Source organism: Camelus ferus, chromosome 2, assembly GCF_009834535.1.
Source record: "Camelus ferus isolate YT-003-E chromosome 2, BCGSAC_Cfer_1.0, whole genome shotgun sequence".
Classification (NCBI taxonomy): domain Eukaryota; kingdom Metazoa; phylum Chordata; class Mammalia; order Artiodactyla; family Camelidae; genus Camelus; species Camelus ferus.
Window position 1 is genome coordinate 208215 of NC_045697.1, and position 20371 is coordinate 228585.

General features: G+C 49.7%; 1 protein-coding gene across 4 annotated transcripts in view; it reads left to right on the forward strand.

The window, feature by feature from the left end:
• PCGF3 (polycomb group ring finger 3) overlaps positions 1-20371 on the forward strand; it is a 48312-nt gene that overhangs the window by 21115 nt on the left and 6826 nt on the right. For 3 of the 4 annotated variants that reach the window (XR_004324060.1, XM_032491734.1, XM_032491731.1), the window contains exons 6-8: positions 6594-6704; positions 7498-7586; positions 15603-15740. Coding sequence is in view for 3 of the 4 variants with exons in the window: in XM_032491734.1 (XP_032347625.1) it covers positions 6594-6704; positions 7498-7586; positions 15603-15740 (338 nt within the window). In the remaining variant the exon portion in view is untranslated. The remainder of the gene's footprint in view (positions 1-6593; positions 6705-7497; positions 7587-15602; positions 15741-20371) is intronic. The other variant, XM_032491743.1, reaches the window with a different exon arrangement.

Here is a 20371-nt window from a genome sequence, read left to right on the forward strand (position 1 = left end):
CCGGTGTGGGTGGTGGCTGGTGAGGCAGTGCCAGCCAGTAAAACCTAGCCGCAGCTTTCTTCCGGAGATAAGCGATGTGAGGAATTCATTTGGGCTGTGTTTTCTCATTGTTGTTTCAGAAGAAGGTGATAATTTATTTAAAATACAGCTTCCTGTGGTAGGTCAACAGATGTTACAACTGGCCTTCAGTACGTAACTTAGGGAGTAATACTGTCTTCTTTCAGTGTTCACGGAATTCATTCATACAAGAGTTTAAATCTCCTGAGTAAATGTAGATAGGAACAAATCTTTTGATATCTGAAGGGTTTTTTATTTCTGGAAAAAGGCAAAGAATGCATGAAGATAAAATTCTGAAACCTTTAAAAATTATTGTAGGGTATTTAAAACATGCAGAAGGCAAAAATCTCGAGAAGAACCCCACGCCTTTGCCACCCAGGGTCAGGAGTCGCCACCTTGCGGTGAGGCCTGTTTCTCTGCCCACCCCACCCCCCGCCCATCTCTTACTTCATCTGTATACATTGCCATTTGTGTCCCCAAAGAGGATTCTCCTCAGAACCCGGAACCACCATCCTGGTCGGTGTAGGCGCCCCACCGTCCCCCGGGGTCTAGTTTGTGTCTGTCAGCATCCAGGTCGGGCCGCCGTGGCCCCTCTGCGGTCCCTAAAGACCCCTGTCCCATAAGCTGGTGGGATCGAGAGGCCCGATCGGACTCCGGCGCACGTTTTCCAAGCTAACTCCCCGTGGTGCTCCAGGCAGTTGTTCCATCAGGTCGGGCCCCCCCCCCCCCCGTGGGTGATCCTGGCCGCCAGGCCCCGCAGAGCCGCAGCCGGGATTCCTCATGGCCGCACAGCCTGCCCTCCAGTCTGTTTTCCTTCTCCATTGATGAGGGATGCTTCCATGAAGACGCAGTCTCTCCTTGGTTTCCCTGAGGTCCTTCCTCTCTGTACGGAAACGGAAACACAGAGCAAATGTGTGAGGTTTTCCTATATTTGTTTACAGAGTGTGAGTTGGTTTCCCAGCCACTCTGGCTGCAGTCAGATGGCTTGAACATGTACGTGGTCGCAGTTTATTGCAGTCACTGTCCTTTTTGAAGCTCAAAACCTCTCCCCCCTCGGCCAGCGGGCACCTGGCACCTTGGCCCCCTGGAGCCAGCCGGCAGGGCCTGGGCAGCAGCACCTCAGGCCAGTCATTGGCGCATGGGGTGCACGAAGACGTGTCATTAGCAGAGCCCTTGCTTATGGAGGGAGCGGTGCAAGTGTGAAGACCCTGCCCACGTCTCGAACAAGTCTGTGCAGGCATCACCCCACCCTGTCAACAGCCCAGCGTGGTAGCGGGTAACGCCACGTGCCAGGGAGAAATTGTAGAGATTCCAGAATTCTCCAAGTTCATGCTCTGATGCCCAGGGCAGCCCGAGCTCTGCCCTCAGACCAGGGTATTTTCTGGGTAGGCAAGTGATTGGTTTCTCTACTTCTCAAACTCTCAGTCCTTTGTTGCTCTTTTAAAGATCATTATAACTTTGAAATCCTTAACAGCGGGACCGATGTCTCTGGACATCGCAGGCTGTCTGCAGCTTTGGTTTTGTCGTGACAACGTTGTAAAGCTGGCCTCCCAGACAGGGCCTCTCTCGAGTCCTCCCGACGAGCCAGGTGCGTTTCACCCTGATGTCTGGCGGAGAGACGGAGCAGTGATGTGCCGGGGCGTGTCTTGGAGAGTGGCGGCCTGCCCTCCACAGCCCCTTTGAGCTGTTCCCCTGTGACCAGGCCTGTTCGTGGCATCCAGCCTCCCACACGTTTTGGGAAATAAAATCAGCGGCTTTGTGGACTCAGTGGGTTGCTGGCTGGCTCCATTTTTCTGTTCCCTTGTAGATGAGACCTTTTTGACGGGAAACTAGTTTTTCATCATTTGTTGTTTTTGTTTCTATAGTTTTTTAAAAACCTCTTTTGCCAGAGGCCACATCTTTACCTATAAACTCGATCAAGTTGTCAGTGCGTCACGCTGCCCCTCGCGTCCCTCCCTCTGCATGGACTGTCCGTCTCACCTCTCCCAACAGACACTTAGGTGTGTCTCAGTTTTGCTCTAACGTAAGGGAGGGGCTCAGGGAATACCCTTCTACAGACGGTGTGGACGTCTGTGACTTCAGTGAACACACCTGTGGCGTTGCTTTGGAAGGGGAACTGCTTCAGCCACTATCTGCGTTGCTCTTCCTCTGCCTCTGTGCCCTGGCAAGACAGGAGTCAGCAAACTGTGGCCACAGACCAGATCAGCCCCTCCTGTCTGTGTGTGGCTCTGGAGCTAAGAGTGCTTTGTACATTTTTAAATAGTTGGAAAATTTTTTTTTAAATGGTATTTTGTGATGTGACAATTTCACGAGCTGAAATGTCCAAGAACAGTTTGTGGGAACACAGCCCCGCCTGGTGACGCATGTCTGTGTCACACTCAACGGCACAGTGGTAATCTGACCGCCAGCCCAGAGCCGTGTTGCGGGTCAGACTGTTCCAGCGCCAGCACCGGCCATGTGCAAACCAGCAGAGCAGGGAAGCGGGGATGGAGGCCTCCAGCTTTTCTGCCACAGGGACGTGTGGACGGTTTTGCTACAGGATTGTCCTTGTCAGCTGTGGAAGCAAATTGTTTGTCTTGCGCTGATGCTACGTCTGTGCTGAAATACAAGGGTATAAGATGTGTTGGCATCAGACCAGACCACTCAGAGGAAGCAACTTTTGGAAAGAATCGAAAATTTAAAATGGAATGTCTCATCACAGCAGAATTTCTTCACAAAAATAAAAAAGAGCATAAAAGTGCAATCAAAGTAAGTTTCTGATGGGCTCATCTGTTAGTCAGACTAGGAGAATCATTTACGGATGAGGAGCTAATGAAACACTGCAGCAGCTGAGGGGTCTGTGCAGAGCAGGCGGGGCGGGCAGGGGCTGTCGGGAACAGCAGGCGGGTGGCTGGGGGCTCCTGGGCGCTGGGCGCCCCTGCGTCTGCTTGCTGTGCGCACGGTGGGTTTGAGATGATGGGAGGGTCTGCCCTGTGCAGTCTGTAGGACTCAGCCGCCGGCGAGGGTTTTCAGGGAAATTGAGGAAATGCTGATCGGTACAGGACGAAGCGGGATCTGCTAAGAATGTTACAGCCAGTGTTGGTAAAATACATGTGGGTCAGTGAAATGCTTAGTTGCACAAATAAGCCAAACGTGAAAATTAAGGTTTTCGACGAAAGCTCATCACGTTTCTCGTCAGCCGGCTCCGCGCAGAAATACTTCGGTCTTTCATACCTTCTGAACCAAGCTGTTGACATCACTCTTTTGGATGTAATTCACTTGAGTGAATTTCTGTGAGAATTGAAAGCTGAATATCCCAGCTTTCCCTCCGCACTGTACTTCAGAGCCTTCGCGGTGGTGGTTTATCTGGGGGGCAGAGGGGTTGAGCGAAGGGCTGACTGAAGTTTTTCCCGAATGGAAAGACGCACCTTTAGCCAGGCCACACCCTGAGTCGCTTCAGAGGTCAGCTTTCGCGGAAGCCCAGGTGATGTTTCTAATGAGCCCAGCCCGACACCAGGCAGCGTGAGCAGAGGTGGACACCCTCTGAGAGAACCAAGGAGGAGCGCCGGCGGTGAAAACACAGAAACGAAGGCTCTGTTTGACAGGCTGAGTGGACTGGACACAGCCCAGGGGAGACTCTGAGCTAGAGGGCCTCTCGGTACAGACCCCGAAAACTGAAGAGCAAAGGGGCCGCGGGGCGACCTCAGAAGGTGTCACAGGCACGTGGCGGGAACTCCAGAAGAGAGAGAGGAAGGGCCTGAAGGAGCCCTGAAACAGTATGACCGACACTTTCCCCAAAGTAGCATCAGACACCAAAGCACAGATCCGGGAAGCTCAGAGAACACCAGGCAGGATATGTGCAGGGAAACTACACCAGCCGTGACAGTTTCAAATTACAGAAAATCAAGGAAAGAAGAAATCCTGAGAGAAGCCGGGGGCGGGGGCGCTTTACCTGCAGAGCAACCAAGAGAAGAGTTACACATCCGACTTCTCCTGGAAACCAAGCGAGAGGGAAGTGAACTGTTCACAGGGTCGGGAGAAAAAGCCAGCAGCCCAGGATTCTCTGCCTGAGGAGCTACCCTCCAACAGAAGATAAATAAAGACTTTCTAACAAAAACTCAGGCAACCTGTGGCCAGAAGACCCGCCTTCTGGAGATGTTGTTGAAGAAGCCCCTCAGAAAGAAGGATGAGGGGCAGAAACTCAGATCTCCGTAGGGAACAGAAGAGCATCGAAGGAGGGATCAATGAAGATCAAATAAAAACGTTTCCTTTTCTCGTCCTGTTTTTCCCAGGTGCTCTTTTGTTTGTTTGTTTTAATTGAAGTGTAGTTGGTTTACAGTGATTCGGTTACACACACACACACACACACACACACACACACACTTTCTTTTCAGGGTCTCTTCCATTACATGCTGTGACCGGAAATTGAATGTAGTTCCCTGTGCCATACGGCAGGTCCTTGTTGTTTCCCTTTCTTGTTTTTAATTTAATAAGTAACTTTTTGTTCAAACTGATAATGGTGACGCTGCACCCGACATGAGTGCTTAGATACACACTGCACGTGTGTACACACGTGCTTAGACGTGCGTACACACGTGCTTAGACGTGCCGGGGGGACGAGCAAAGTGACCAGCGACACAAGGCCCAGGAGGGAGGAGTCGGGGTTTACGCCTGTGGAAGCACACAGCACACCCACTGCCTGGGAAGCGCTCAGATGCCACCTGCAGTGGACTCGGTCAGCAGTGACGGGCACTGCAAACTCCAGGGCAACCACTACAGACAGCAGAGAAAAGCAGTATGACCGCCGCGCCGAGAGAGGAGAGGAGATGGGACCTTGTAAAACGCTCAGCGACAACCACAAAGGACAGAACGGGGTGGGAGGCAGAGCAGCACCGAAGGACGAGGGCGGCGGCCTGAGCTCGGGCACACGTGCGGCGGCTGTGACTCCCACCACAGGCGCCCCGGGGACGTGGACGCCGCGGTTCCGTGGACCAGCAAAGCGGATGCGGAGTTTCTGGTTTCCCGGTGCGGCTGGAAGTTTTGTTCACACGACGCTGATCTGTTACAGCCTGCGGGGGCCACCCTTTGATCAGAACAGTTTATTGCTGAAAACCGCCCGCCTCCACCGAGCCTTCAGCAGGTCGCTGCCGTGACACCAGAGATCCCTGGTCACAGACGCCATGACCAGCACAGTGACGGTGACAAGGCTGAATCAGGCCGTGACACGCAGACGGGACGTGAGCAGGCAGGGTGAGCAGCTTGTCTGATGCCGCGTCGCTGCACCTTCTGCCTCAGTCAGCGGGGCTGCCGCCCCGGAGTTCACCACCCCTTGTGGAGACCATGGAGATGGGCTCACGGCCTCAGGCAGTGCGATTCAGGCCTTCGATCCTGTGCCTGTGTTTCTGCTTATTTAAGGGAATAATTTCAGGCTAATCCAACTTTCCAGACTCATCATTTTAGCCCCAGTGTTCCCGTCACTCCGGGCTGGCCCGCGGCTCCGACTCTCCCACGACCTCTGTCCCTGCACAGCTGGGTGTTCTGGCGTCTGTAGGTCCAGCAGGCGGGTTTCTGGCCCTCTCTAGACTCATGGTTTTAGGAGAAGGCAGACGAGCAGGTGTCAGCGCAGCCAAGCTCACTGGCTCAGATGCACATGAATGCTTCCTGCGGCGTGATTTGTAGGTTGCTGGTTTGAGCTGAGTTTGAATTTCCTTGGCTGCCTGCGTGTGGCCCTGAGCCACGACTGAGGCTTCATCACGGGATGGGGCGTGGAGTCACAGGCGGAGCATCGGCTAAACGTCGGTTAGTAGCCACCTTGGGTCCCGGAGTTGGCCTTTCCCGGGTCACGCTTGGGTGCAGCCTGCAGCAAGGCTGAGTGCTCGCAGGAGGTGGCGTGGTGACCGTCACCCCCTCGGGTGGGGACCCTCTCCCTGTGGTGGGCGGTTCAAGCGAGCTGTGACAGCTATTCCTGGACACCAGGGCGGCCCCACAGCAGGTGTGCAGACGATGTGAACTCCGGCGCCCCTTTGCTTGCTCCGAGATGTCTCTGTCCCAGGAGGATCCAGTGTGGCTGTGCACGGAGTCGGGAGAACCAGCGGCACCTCAGGTCGCTGGGCTGCGCTGTAGGGGTGGGGCTGCTAGGCCAGGTCCCCTGGCCGGCTGCCCAGTGGTCAGCGAGATGGGGGGTCTGACAGGCCAGCGGTGAGGCTTCCTGACCCACTGCCAGGGACAGATGATGGCTCAGTCCTGGACACCGGCCTGAGGGTTGAAACCATGTCCTCTCTTCCTGGCCCCGCAGCCCCGGGTCTGCATGGCGGGCGCTGCCAGGGCCCAGTACGTCCGGGCGATAGGGGTTCCCACTCCCTGGCGCTTCCCACTGGCCGCAGCTGGCCACTGCCCCGAAATTCTATGAGCGGTGTCCAGATTTGTTACTTTCTCGTCAGTAGCAGCTTCAAAACCTTGTGATCCAGGTCTGCGATTTCCTTCCTGTGATGTTTGTGAGCATTTTAATGTAACCATTGCCTACTTAAGATTAAGGATTGTATGTTAATTTTTAATAGCGGAAATGAGAAAACAGAGGGAATTCTACCACAAATTAGGCCTGGAAGTGCCTGGAGACATGAAGGGGGAGGCCTGTTCTGCGAAACCACACTTAGATTCCCATCGGAGTGGTGAGTGGTCGTCTTACTTGGGAGCCCTGCTCACCTCCCCTGTGGGCGGGGGTCAGGCCGCCCCCGGTGCTGAGGCTGAGACTGAGAAGCACTGGCGGACAGAGGGGCTGAGTGGTAGGTCGAGTGAGGGGAGGCCCGGGGGCCCCGGCAGTGCCTGGAGGTGGGGCGCACGGGGACCACAGGACGTCCCAGGACTCTTAGTTCCGTCTGTTTTACTGCAGGATAGGCAAAACACCCTTTTGGCTTTGATGTAAAATTAACAGTGCTTTAAAATCTGAACACATCATAACAACTTTCTGAAATCTTTGATGCCGTGGTATTTTTCTAGTGGACCACACAGATTCCTGGGGTTTCGGTCTGCCCTGTGCCTCTAACACTCTGAGAAGGAGGGGGAGGCCCCGGCTGGCAGCCTGGTGGGGGCTCGCGGGACCCTGGGGAGGCGAGGCCACGAGGCAGCCAGGGACCCCGGAGTCCTGTCCCCGCTGCTCTCCCGAGGTGGGGTCTTCGTTTCAAAAGCGGAGCTGGGACAACGCAAGTTCTAGGAGTCGTGCGCTGTTTAGCGGGGCACGTTGAGGCACTGAGCGGTGGGGGGAGGAACGGGGCGGTGGGGGCTCCTCTGGGCCCCATCATTCAGGACGCCGCGTTCTAGAGACATGTCTCGGGCCCCTGACTCTTGGACATGCAGACTGTTATTACCGGGGCTTTTGTAGCGTTTTGAGTGCGCTGTGGAGCTGAAATCGCTGGGGGGGTATTTGGGGTTTGATGATGCAGTATTTTCTATTTTCGCTACAAGGAGAAACCAAAGCAGATGACAGTTCGAACAAAGAAGCAGCGGAAGAGAAGCCGGAAGAGGACAGCGATTACCACCGCAGCGACGAGCAGGTGGGCAGAGGGGCCCCGGGGACCCCCGGTGCCCTCCCCTGAAGCCCCGGAGGAGGCCGGAGACGCTAGCGTGTCCACAGCTTTCTTAGTTCTTTCCTCCAACTCTTTCCTTTTCCCTCTTTTTTTAATTGACAAGGTAATACACACTCACTGTAGAACATTTGAAGTGTAAAAAGGTTAAAGTTTGCCCTCCACCCACCATGGGCATCCTCAGCCCACTGCCCAGGTGGTCACGCGAGGCGCGTGAGGCCGGGCGTCTTCCGTGCATGTGTGGACATTATGCAAAAGAAAATGGAATTGCAGGGCATCAAAAGATGGTGAAAATGTAACATGCAGGGGTCTGTTCATGTGTCACTTGCTACATTTTCAGATTAAAGGAAAACTAAATAATCACGGAGATGCCGTGGAAGAATTTGATAAAGTCCCATCTACAGAACTTTTTATTGGTGTCTTAACTTGAAAGCTACAGCAATCATACTTTATGATGAAACAGAATTGTCTTATTAGTGTCAGAAACAGGGAAATGTCTGTACTCAGCTGTTACTCAAGAAGATTCGGGAGACCCTAACCCATACACTCGCGACAGAAAGAATGTGGACAGGGCGCCCCGTTCTCTGGCTGCACGTGTGACGTAGCATCTCAGCCCTGGGGCTGCTCGTTCGGGTGATGAGACCAGTGTGTCGTGGTCAGTAGCACAGGGACAGGGGCTTGTCCACGCAACTGATGAAAACTTTAACACATCCTAACAAGGAGCGTGTGAGGCCGAAATGAAGACCCCAGACCTTACAGAGGAACACAGGAGGAAGCTCCGAGTAGCTGCGTGTTCCTGGTGGGAAGGTTGGGGTTAAGATGTCAGTTCGCTCCAAGTTAATTTCAGAGGTGTGATTTCACCATTTACTGTGGAACTTAACCAGCTGCTTCTGAAGCTTGTCTGGGAGAGGAAAAGCTCAGATAGCTGTGAGAAGTAGGGTGCTGTCCATACAGAATGTATGTGGTGCGTCCGCAGACACGCGCACACATGCAGGCAGCGCGGAGAGACCGCTGTGGTCACGTGATTGTCACAGTGAAGCGGGTCACGTATGCTGTTTAGTCTCGGCACAGGTAGGAGTTGTGTTCCCATTGCACTGTGCTCTGTTAAGTGTGTGACGGCATCATGCCCGAAAAACAACACACACTCATTGATCTAAAATTTTGTAAAAAGCAAAACGTGCCGTCATCTGACAACACAGGGTTGCCACAGATCTTGAATTCATAAAAAGCACGATGTCTGCAGAGCACAGCGAAGTGAGGTCTGCCTGTCCGTGTGTGTTCTGATACACACGTGTGCATTTAATAAATGGAGGGGTCACACATAGACACGTGCACTTACATTTATTAAAGACATAATTAAAATGGTGTGGTTTGGGGATAACAATAGAATATCAGAATATTAATTTTGCAGTTTATATGCTTCTGTATTGTTAAAAATTTCCACGAGCGTCACAGACATAGGCGCACGCGTGTGCTGGACAGAAGCAGTGCCCAGGTGAACGGAGAAAAGTATAAATGCTGGGGTGACGGGCACCCCGGGGCCCGCGTGCTGCTCCTCCCCTGGCTCTGACCCGGCTGGGGTGTGAGTCCTCCTGGACGCCTCCCGGTGGCGTTGGGGGCCCACCAGGATCCGGGGTCCGGGCTGGCCGGCCCCTCCGGGCACAGGGCCGAGCGCCGTGTGTGAAGGTGCCCGGGGCTCTCCTCTCACTGAGCCCTGTTCTGTCGGGTTAATCTCCGGGATTTATGTTTATCATTACTAATTTTCGCCTTTTCTTTTCTATCCCAAACATGGCGGACTTGTGTGTTCGATTGATTGTTTTCAAAAGAGCCAGTGCTGGGTGTTCATGGAGCAAGAGTCCGGGTTTTCTCTGGAGCTGAAACCTTTGTGGCCATTGCTCTCCTTTCTGCACTTAAGGCAGATACTGTCCTGCTCTGGCAAGCAGCAGTTTCTGAGGCCGGGCTCCTCCTGGGCTGGGGGACTCCTGCCTGGCTGGGGGCATCCTGGTGCATCCCCCCCCCCCCGCCTCACCTCCAGCCACCCTCGCCTCCTCTCAGTCGGTGGGGACTGTTAACCCAGCTGCTTTCAGGCCCCAGTGATGCCCGTGCATCTGGGACTTTCTGTCGGCTCTGCCAGCCTTGTCCGTGGAGGAGCTGGACAGGGTTGTGTTTGTGAGTTAGTTCCGCCACCCTGTCCCGCCGCCCCGTCCACGTGCCCGTCCAGGGAGTTCTCTGCCCGGAGGATGCAGCAGCTGCTGCCAGGTGGGACTGGGGTAAAGGCAGTTCTCGGGGGGCAGGAAGATGAGAGTGAACACTTTCAAGAAATACTGAACGTCCTGCCAGGCCCACACTCAGCCTGCTTTTGAGCAGGTGGGCGGATGGGCTGCTGCGCTACAGCACGCGGAAGGGCCGCGCGGGATGTCCTGGCACTGGGAGGGAGGCGCCACGGTCTGTCTGTGTCCGGCCTGCCCTCACCCGGGACCTGTGGCGCCCATCCCATTGGGACCCGCGGAGCTGACTGGCCAAGGTGCAGGGATGGGGCAGGGCCTGGGGCAGGGCGGTCAGACAAGGCCTGGGGGTGTGGCTGCTCTGCAGAGACCGGAGAGGCCAGGGCAGCCATGGGAGACCAGGCAGCATCCGTGGCTCAGACAGGCGATGGCGCAGAGGCCAAGGGCTTGGGACGTGTTTGGAGGAGAACGTGGGGGACTTGCGGGTGGTGGGCCTGTGGGCACTTGGCTGTTTGCTGACCTAGATCACTGAATCTCCACATGTACGTACGTAGCCATAAGCACAGAACGCAGAACCTGTGTCTTTGTGCAGCTTACTTCTCCTATTAAAATTATATTTTTGAGACTTTTTGAGGTGCACGACGTACCCACTGAATATTAGTTGGTGTGTGTGACAGTTTTGCAGCAGTGCCAGCGCAGCACTGTCTCCAGGGCTCCGCGTGCCCTGTGCTCACAGCCTTCCAGGCACTGCCCCGGCCTCCCGGGGCACGTCCAGCACACGTGTCCCAGACTCGTGTGTGGGTCAGCCCGTGGGCGAGGGGGGTGCCCGGCACTTGCATCCTGTCCCATGCAAGCCGCTTGCTCTGTTCCTGGCCTCTGGGTGTCGGGCGTCCCAACGTTTTCGTACTCGTTTTACGGGAGTTAGTCTTCTCTTTGCTCGTGTGTGTTTGTGTGGTTCTGTATTGAGTCAAGTAAGACAAGCAAGTCTTCTTCAGTGTTTTATCCTCTACCGACGTCTGTGTGAGACGGAGACCATCAGTTTTATTGACTGTTGGTTAAACTTCCTATGAAGACGTCAGATCTTGATTAAGTTTTTTTGGAGAGAGGTAGGAATATTTTTAACCACAGATTAAATTTCTGTAATGGTTTTAGTCCTTCTCAAGTCTGCTGCTTTTCTAGTTCATTCTGCTCAGTCATATTTTCCCTAGGAACTTTCTAATTAGACTTAGGTTTCCTAATTTTTTGACATAAAACAGTTCATGGAATTCCTTCTTCTGCCTGTGGCTTTTGCTGCACGTATAGTTATTTTTCCATTTCTCTTTCTGACTGCATGAGTGTCTTCCACTTTCTCAGTCACTTTTGCCAGAGGTTTGACCGTGTTCTTTTCTGTTCATTGTTGCTCTTAATTTCCTTTCTTCTTCTCTTTGTAGGTTCCTTCTCTTAAGTTCTTGAGTTGAACATTCATATGGTTTCCAACTGTAGTAATTTGGTTCTGAATAGTTTTAAATGTTCATTATGACTTGTTTGACCCATGGGTTTATTTTTTAAAGTATGCACTGAAAGTTTTAAACATCAAATCTTCCTAAAAAGCTACAGTAATCAAGACATTGTGTGATAATGTCTTCACCAGTGGTGCTGGGACGGTAGGGTCCTCACATGCAAAGAGATGCATTTATGCCCTTACCTCACAGCATGCCCAAGAGTTAACTCAAAATTTGAGAGCGAAAACTTGAAGGCTTCGCAGGGAAACATGAGGGAAACTCTCTGGGACCTTGGGTTAGTTCTCAGATTCAAAACCAGCTGCGTTAACTCAGAAAAGAAAACTGATGAACTGACTTCATTAGATTAAGAGCTGCTGTTCTTCAAAAGACCCCATTAAGAAGTAAAAAGAGGGGCCACAGACTGGGAGGAACATGTTTGCAAGTCACGTGTCCGAAAAGGACTTGTCTCTAGAGTATGTAACTCTTGTAACTCAGTAAGAAGATAAACAAACCAAGTTAAGAAGTAGGCAGAAGATTTCAGTAGATATTTCACTAAGAAGACATGCAAAAGGCTAATGATCACATGAAAAGATGTTCAACATCGTTAGTCATTGAGGAAATAAAAACCCTAATGATACATGATGTTACACTCACGAGGATGGCCGCCGTCGAAAAGACACGTTGTCAGCAAGGATGTGGAGAAACGGGAACCCTCCCACTCTGCTGGTTGGAGTGTAAGTGGTGTGGCCCCTGTGGACAGCAGCTTGGCAGTTTCTCAAAGAAAGAGTTAAACATTAGTTAACCACATGATCCAGCACCTCTGCTCCTAGATGTGTGTGGAAACATGCATCCACACGAAGACTTGTCCGTGAATGTTCATAGCAACGTTATTCAGAATAGCCAGCCCTGAGAACGGTCCAAACGTCCATTGGCCAGTGAGTGGATCGACGAGACATGCTCTGTCCACACGGAGGAGCACTGGTCAGCACGGGCTGCATGCAGATGCGTCTGGAGACACGTGAGGACCACCTGTGCAGATGGACAGGGTTGCCTAGGGCTGGTATGGGATTGGCCACAGAGGGTGTGAGCCTCATGGGGTGATGGGGACGACCTCAAACTGGACTATGATGGTGGTCGCACAACTTGACATTGACTAAAAATCACTGAATTGCAGACTTAAAACAGATAAATGTAAATTATGCCTCAGTGAAGCTGTTAAAAAATCACAAACATGCTTTTATGTATTTAAGTAGGTGGTGGACCCACAGCCCAAAGATCAACATGACGTGACGGTCCCCTGTGCTCCCCAACTTCGCGGTCACCTGTGTTGACAGACCGAGCATTCTTTGAGCTCCTCCTGTGTGACAGCTGTGCTCCCTGTGCAGGACGCGGTCCTGTGCGGGGGGGGGGGGGGGGGGGGGGGGGCGGGCCCCTCTGGTGAGCCCCTGTGCCACCAGTGGTGCTGGGTGTGGTCGACGTCCCGCTCAGAGGCAGGTCTGCGGGGTCATGCTGCTTCAGGCCTGGGGCGCAGGTCCTCGCCCATCAGGCGTGGGGCGCGGCAGCGCCCTCCCGGCCCCACTGTGACTGGACTGAGTGACTTCCCCTCAGTCCGCCGACGGCGGTTTGTTAGCAGAGCAGTCACTCGTAGAGATGTTTCCCTCCTTCCGGAGTGTTTTCTTACTCAGATTTCTGCCTTACAAGTCTGCCTTACGTGATATTAATAGAGCTCCGTCAGCTTCTTTCTGGCTCATATTTGCCTTGGTGTTTCCATTTTTTAACATCTTTCTTAAATGTGACACTTTTTACAGCAGAGAGCTGTGTTTTTTTAAAAAATCCAATCAGAAAATTCATTTAAATGACAAAACAGTTTCACATTTACTATGTTGCTGGTGAGTTGAATGTATTTCTGCTTTAGTTTGTGCTTTCTGTTTACATTTTTTAAATTTAATTTAAAAAATGTTTTTAACTGAAGCACAGTCAGTTATAATTGTCAGTCTCTGGTGTACATGATGTGCCAGTCATACATACAATACATACATTTGTTTTCATATTCTTTTTCATTAAAGGTTATTAAAAGATACTGAATATAGTTCCCTGTGCTGTACGGGAGAGACTTGGTTTTTTTTTAATCTATTTTTACATATAGTGGTTAACATTTGCAAATCACAAACTCCCAAAAATATCCCTTCCCACCGTCTTTCCCCCTAGTAACCATAAGATTGTTTACTAAGTCGGCGAGTCTGTTTCTGTTTTGTAGATGAGTTCACAGTGTCCTTTTTTTTTTTTTTTTCTTTTCTTTAGATTCCACATACAAGTGATATATGGTATTTTTCTTCCTCTTTCTGGCTTATTTCACTTAGAATGATGATCTCTAGGCCCATCCATGTTGTTTGCAAGCAACATTATTTTATTCTTTTTTTCTGGCTGAGTGGTATTCCATTGTATAAATATACCACAACTTCTTTATCCGGTCATCTGTCAATGGACATTTAAGTTACTTCCATGTCTTGGCTATTGTAAATAGTGCTGCTGTGAACATTGGGGTGCATGTATCTTTTTGAATTAAGGTTACCTCTGTATATACGCCCAGGAGTGGGATTGCTGGATCATATGGTAAGTCTATTTTTAGACTTTTAAGGAATCTCCACACTGTTTTCCACAGCGGCTGCACCAAACTGCATTCCCACCAGCAGTGTAGGAGGGTTTCCTTTTCTCCACACCCTCTCCAGCATTTATCATTTGTGGACTTTTGAATGATGGCCATTCTGACTGGTGTGAGGTGATAACCTCAATGTAGTTTTGGTTTGCATTTCTCTGATAATTAGTGATATTGAGCGTTTTTCATGTGCCTGTTGGCCATTTGTATTCACTGGAGAATTACTTGTTTAGGTCTTCTGCCCATTTTTGGACGGGGTTGTTTGTTTTTTCTTATTAAGTTGTATGAACTGTTTATATATTCTGGAAATTAAGCCCTTGTCAGTTGCATCATTTGCAAATATTTTCTCCCATTTCATAGGTTGTCTTTTTGTTTCATTTATGGTTTCCTTTGCTGTGCATAAGCGTATAAGTTTAACTAGATCCCATTTGATAATTTTTGCTTTTACTTCTATTGCTTGGGTAGACCGCCCTAGGAGAACATTGCTGAGATTTATATCAGAGAATAATTTGCTTATGTTTTCTTCTAGGAAGTTTATAGTGTCTTGTCTTATGTCTAAGTCTTTAAGCAATTATGAGTTTATTTTTGTGTATGGAGTGAGGGAGTGTTCTAACTTAATTCTGTGCTCCCTGCCTTGTGTGCCTTCTACTGAATCAGTAAATTTTATTTAATCTTCTTTTTTGCCTGTGCTGGGCAACTAATTGGCAAGGTATATGTTTGATTTTTATTATTTTAGCAATTACAAAATTCTAAAATGAATGCATTGTTTAAAAGTCGGAAATTAATACAAGTCTCTTCCTGCCTCCTAAGCGACACGAGAGTCTTGCCCCTTCCTGGCGCCTCCTGCTCCCCAGCCGGTCGGTCAGTCAGTTGGTCACTTAGTCGGTCAGTGGGTCAGTCGGACAGTCGGCCACTTCTCGTCTCCTAAACCCCAGCCAGTCAGTCCGCCTTAAGCTCTTTCTTTCTGAACTACGTCTTCTACTTATTTGCTGTTTTCATTCCTTGTCACACACTGTCCACTCAGAGGTGACCATGACTTTGGACTTTGTGCTTTTGCTCACGGTGTGTCCTCTGCTCAGGTGCTCTGTCCTCTGGTGAGTCTGCGGTCTTCTTTGAAGGCCAAGAGTAATGTGACTTCCTGCAAGCCTTCCTCCAGGCATTCCTGCGGACACGGTGGTGTCTGCTGGTGTGACGTGTCTGTCCCTGCCGTGCTTCCACAGCAGGGAGCACGGTCCATGGGGCGACACACGTGTCCCAGCCCCCAGAGGCTTTCAGAGCAGGGTTCCAGCCTTTGTCGGTCCTGCCCCGAGGCCAGCACACACTGCCACAGTGAATAAATAATTCTTGGATTTACTTGAAAGCACTATGTTAATAAGACAACGCTAATCTTGTAGGGTTATATTTCACACAATGGCAAACGGTAAGCGGGTTTTAAGGTAAGCTGTGTAAAGTGATTAGAGTTCTGTTTCTACAGTGTTTCTACAGTCAGAACAGATTCATGATTTCGAAAAAGTCAGCATCCTTAGACTTGGTGGGATTAGTACACGTCTCAGGGAGCCTCCAGGAGCGGCCCCGCCAGACCCCGATGCGGCCTCTGCCCAGCTGTGTGTCCTTTCTCTTAAAGGTGAGCATCTGCCTGGAATGCAATAGCAGCAAACTGCGGGGCTTGAAACGGAAATGGATCCGCTGTTCAGCCCAGGCAACGGTCCTGCATCTAAAGAAGTTCATCGCCAAAAAACTTAACCTTTCATCTTTCAATGAGGTAATAGTTGCACCATAGATAGAAACTGTGACAAGTCATTTTTTATTCATAAAGGTGGTACTTCTGAAGTTCTTCGGGTTTGTTTATTTGTTTGTTTACAACTTTTTTGGAGACTTTCAATCAGAAAAAAAAATCTCCATTTGTTTTGCCTGCCCACAGAGAGTGTGAGAGTAAACAGCAGTGAAGGTTAGGGATCCGCCCCGAAGGGAAGCGGGGATGTCATGGGGCGGCAGCGGGATGTGCTAAAGGTTCTCATCACAGAGAAGTTCTGTTCTTTAATCCCACAGGCAGATGGATGGAGTGAGGGAATAGATGAGGGGGTAGATGGAGAAGACAGTCCCGAGTTGGGGTGAATGCTGAGAATGAAATAAAGCCTGTGTCCCAGGGGTGCACAGCAGAGGGTGGGCACATTAGGAGTCCCTGGGGAGCCCTCCGGAGCGTCACACTTACGCTCAGGTGTAAGTTGTCAGAGGAGCTGGCCATGCGTAAGCAAGTGTGAAGAGAGGGCTTTGTGGGGCCTTAAGCAGGGGATTCATCATGTAAAACAGTCCTCTGGCTGTGAGGAGAGTGGATTGTTGGGGTTCAGAGGTGGAAGCATGAGGGGCCAGCTGGGCCAAAGCCCCAGGAGAGATGGGCCAGGGCAGTGCAGTGAGGATGCAGAGAAGGGACGGCTTTTGAGATGTGTTTTAGAGAAGAATGTGTTGGATTGTAGCCCCAAAGAGATGTGTCCACACCCTAACCCCCACTGCCTGTGAATGTGATCTTTTTCTGGAAACAGGATCTTTTCAGTTGTAATTAAGTTATGGATCTTGAGATGAAGTAACCGTAGGTAATCTGGGTTGACCCTATACCCAACGACACATGCCCTTACAAGAGTGAGGCAGGGGGAAATTTGAGACACTTGTATGGAGGAGAAGATGGGTAAGGACAGAAATGAGATGGGAAGCATGTAGTCACAAGCCAAGGGATGCCTGGAGCCCCCAGAGTGAGTACAGCCCTGCTGGCACCTTGACTTGGAACTTCTGTCCCCCAGACTGCAAGAAAGTAAACACCTGTTGTTTTAAGCCACCAGGTTTGTGGTACTTTGTCATACCTGCCACAGGAAACCAAAACCAATCTTGGTACTAGGAAGTGGGGTGCTGCTCTAACAAATACCTAGAACTGTGAAAGTGCCTTTGGAATCGGATAAGAGGTAGAGGCTGGAAGAATTTTGAGAAACACCGTTTTTAAAGAATCTAATTGCCTTGAAGAGACTGTCGATATAAATACGATCTTTAAAGACGACTCTGGTGAGAATCCAGGAGGAACTGAGCAAGGTGGAGAAAGCGCCTGTCGTCTTTGAGGGCACATGTCGCACAGAGACACGTGCCTTCTGCTGGAGACAGGAGCTCAAAGATGCTACTGACTAGAGCTCAGAAGGGGAAAGGAGCATCGTGTTGGAAGGGGGAGGACAACTGGCTGTGACCCAGCGGCAGGAAGCATGGCTGAATTGTGCTCCACAGTGGTGTGCAAAGCAGAGCTTGGAAGGGATGAACTTGGGTATTTCGCGAGGAGATTTCCCAGCAAAGTGTTGACGGTGTGGTCTAGTTTCTTCTTGCTGCTTGTAATAAAATACCAGAGGAGAGAGATGAATTCAGGAAAGAACTGCTGAGCAATATGGAACTAGCACTTGATGATTTGGAAAATTCACAGCACCCACTTGCACAAAGATGGTAATAGTAGGAGTTTCAGTGTTAGGAGAACATGCTCTGGAGAGAAGGCCAAGTGTGTGGCTGGAAACCTTTTGCTAAGGAGAGTAGTTGTTTTAATGGTGGCTCAGCCATCTCACGGGACCTAGGACTGGAGAGGAGGTATCCAGGGAAGATCTGTGGAGGCTGTCAAATGGCCTGGATCTCTGACATACATGGGAGACCCACAGAGGTTTTGGGAAATACCACCAGCTTGGACTGAAGGGAACAGAGACAGGAAGAAATGAGAGAAGGCTGTCAGACTTCCAAAATCCTTCCTGCAGGAAATAGGCTGATAGAGCTGCTCGGCCACAAACATGAGCTGCCCTTCAAGAAAAGGGAAGTCTGACTCCAAAGTAGAGCCTTGAGCCCAGAGGGTGAGGCCATCACAGGCCCAGAGGGCAGAACCTCGACCCACAGTGATGTATTCTCTTGAAAAGTCTTGAAACCTCATAGACTTTTCCCTGCTGGGTCTCAGAAGTTCATGAGACCAGTGATCCCTTTATGCCACTGTACCTCCCTTCTGGAGCAGGAGTATCTGTCCTGCCCCATGCTTGTGTCTTTGGAAGCAGATAATCTGTGTTCTGGTCTCACAGACCCACAGCCTTGGGAGAGGGCGTGCCGAGGCTCACCCACGCCTGACCCGGCTAGAAGGGAAGGCGTAGGGCTTGAACTTCAGAGGAGGTTTGGGGATTTGGAGTTGGTGCTGGATTAAGTCTCTTGGGATGTGGGGGTGGTGTGAGTGGATTTTGCATGTGGGGCAGATGTGGGTTTTTGCAGGGCCAGAAGGTAGACTGTAGTAGGTTGAATGGTGACCCTGCCAAAAGATACGCTCATTTCTAAACCCCCAGAACATGTGAGTATGACTTTATTTGAAGAAAAAGTTCTCTGCGGATGTGTAAAGAACCTTGGGGTGAAGAGACCATCCTGGATTACCCAGGTGGGCCCTAAGTCCAGTGGCAAGGGTCCTTATAAGAGAAGAGCAGGCAAAATTGTCTCAATAGATTTAAAAAGATAGACATCATGCCAAGTATCTTCTTGGACCCAGTGGCAAAAAGTTAGAAATCAGTGACAAGAGGAAAACGGGAAAATCTACAAAACTGTGGAAAGAGAACAGCACACTTTTAAACAATCAGTGGACCAAGAAGAAATCCAGGAGAGATGAGAAAACACTTAGAAGCAAATGAAAACAGAAACACAGCGTACCAGAACTAATGGGTGCAGTGAGAGCAGTGCTGAAGGGGAGGTTTATAGCCATCAACGCACTAAACACAAGGACGATCTCAGATCAACCCTTAGTTTACAACTTAAGGCACTAGAGAAAGAAAAATGCACTGAACCCAAAGCTAACAGAAGACAGAATGATAAAGATTGGAGGTGGGGAGGGCGTAGCTCAGTGGTGGAGCGTGTGCCTGGTGTGAACACAGTCCCTGGGCCTCCATCATAAGCAAATAAATAAATCGAATTACCTCCCCCCCCCCAATTAGAGCAAAGATAAAATAGAGATGAGAAAATCAATGGTTCCTCCAAAAGTTCAGAAATACTGACAGACTTTGAGCTAGATGGATGAAGAAAGAGAGAAGACTCAGATTACTAAAATCTGAAATGAAAGTAGGGACATTACTACTGATTCTACAGAACTAGATGATAGGAGCATATCATGAACAGATTTACATCAACAGATTGGATAGCCTGGATGAAATGGACAAATGCCTTGAAACACAAAAACTGCCCAGAGTAAATCTCAAAGATACAGAAAATCCAAACAGACCTGTACCTAGTAATGAGATTGGATCAGTATCCAGAAACCTCCCGGCAGAGGACGAGTGCTGCCAAGCTTCTAAAGGAGAGTTGATACCCGGCCTTCTCAGACTTTTTCAGAGACCTGAAGAGGAGGGAACACTTCCTAATTCATTCTATGTGGCAGCATTACCCAGATACCAAAGTCAGACAATGACACTACAGGAAAACAACAGACCAATATCCCTTATGAACAGTGATGCAAAGGTCCTCAACAGAATACTAGCAAGCAGAATCCAGCACGTTGCAAGGATTCACACACCCATGACCAAGTGCAGTTTATTCCTGGAATGCAAAGATGGTTCAGCACAGGAAAAATGGATTGCTGTAGTATGCCTCATCACAGGGTGGAGGAAAACCCAAGCAAGCATTTGACAAAAAAACAAGCATTTGACGAAATTTAGTTCCTTTCATGGTAAATACACTCAACAAACCAGAAATAGTAGCCATATATGAAAGTAAAATCCATATCTGAGAAACCCATTATGAACATCGTATTCAGTGGTGAAAAACTGAAAGCTGCTTCTCCAAGATCAGGAACAAGGCAAGGACACCAGCTTTTACCGTTTCTAGTCACCATAATCCTGGAAGTTCTAGCCAGCAAAATTAGACGAGAAAAAGAAAGAAAACACACCCACTGGAAAAGAAGAACGTAGAAAATTATCTCTATTTGTAGATGATATGATTTTATATGTAGGTTCCACACACAAAAAAAAACCTGTCAGAACTAATCAATAAATTCAGTAAGGTAGCAGAGTACAAATTCAACAGAAAAATCAGATGCATTTTTGTACACACGCAGTGGACAATATGAAAAGAAAATTGCAAAAATAATTTTATTTATAATAGCGTCAAGAAGAATAAAATACTTAGGGATTAACCAAGAAGGTGAAAGACTCATATAATGAAAATTACAGAAATTGCTGAAAGAAATTAAAGACACAAGTCAATGGAAATACACCCCACCTTCATAGACTGGAAGACTTAATATTGTTAAAATGTCAGTATTACCCAGGTGATCTACAGATTTGGTACAATTCCTGTCAAAATCCCAAAGATACTTCTTACAGAAATAGAAAATCCATCCTAAATTTTTCATGGAAT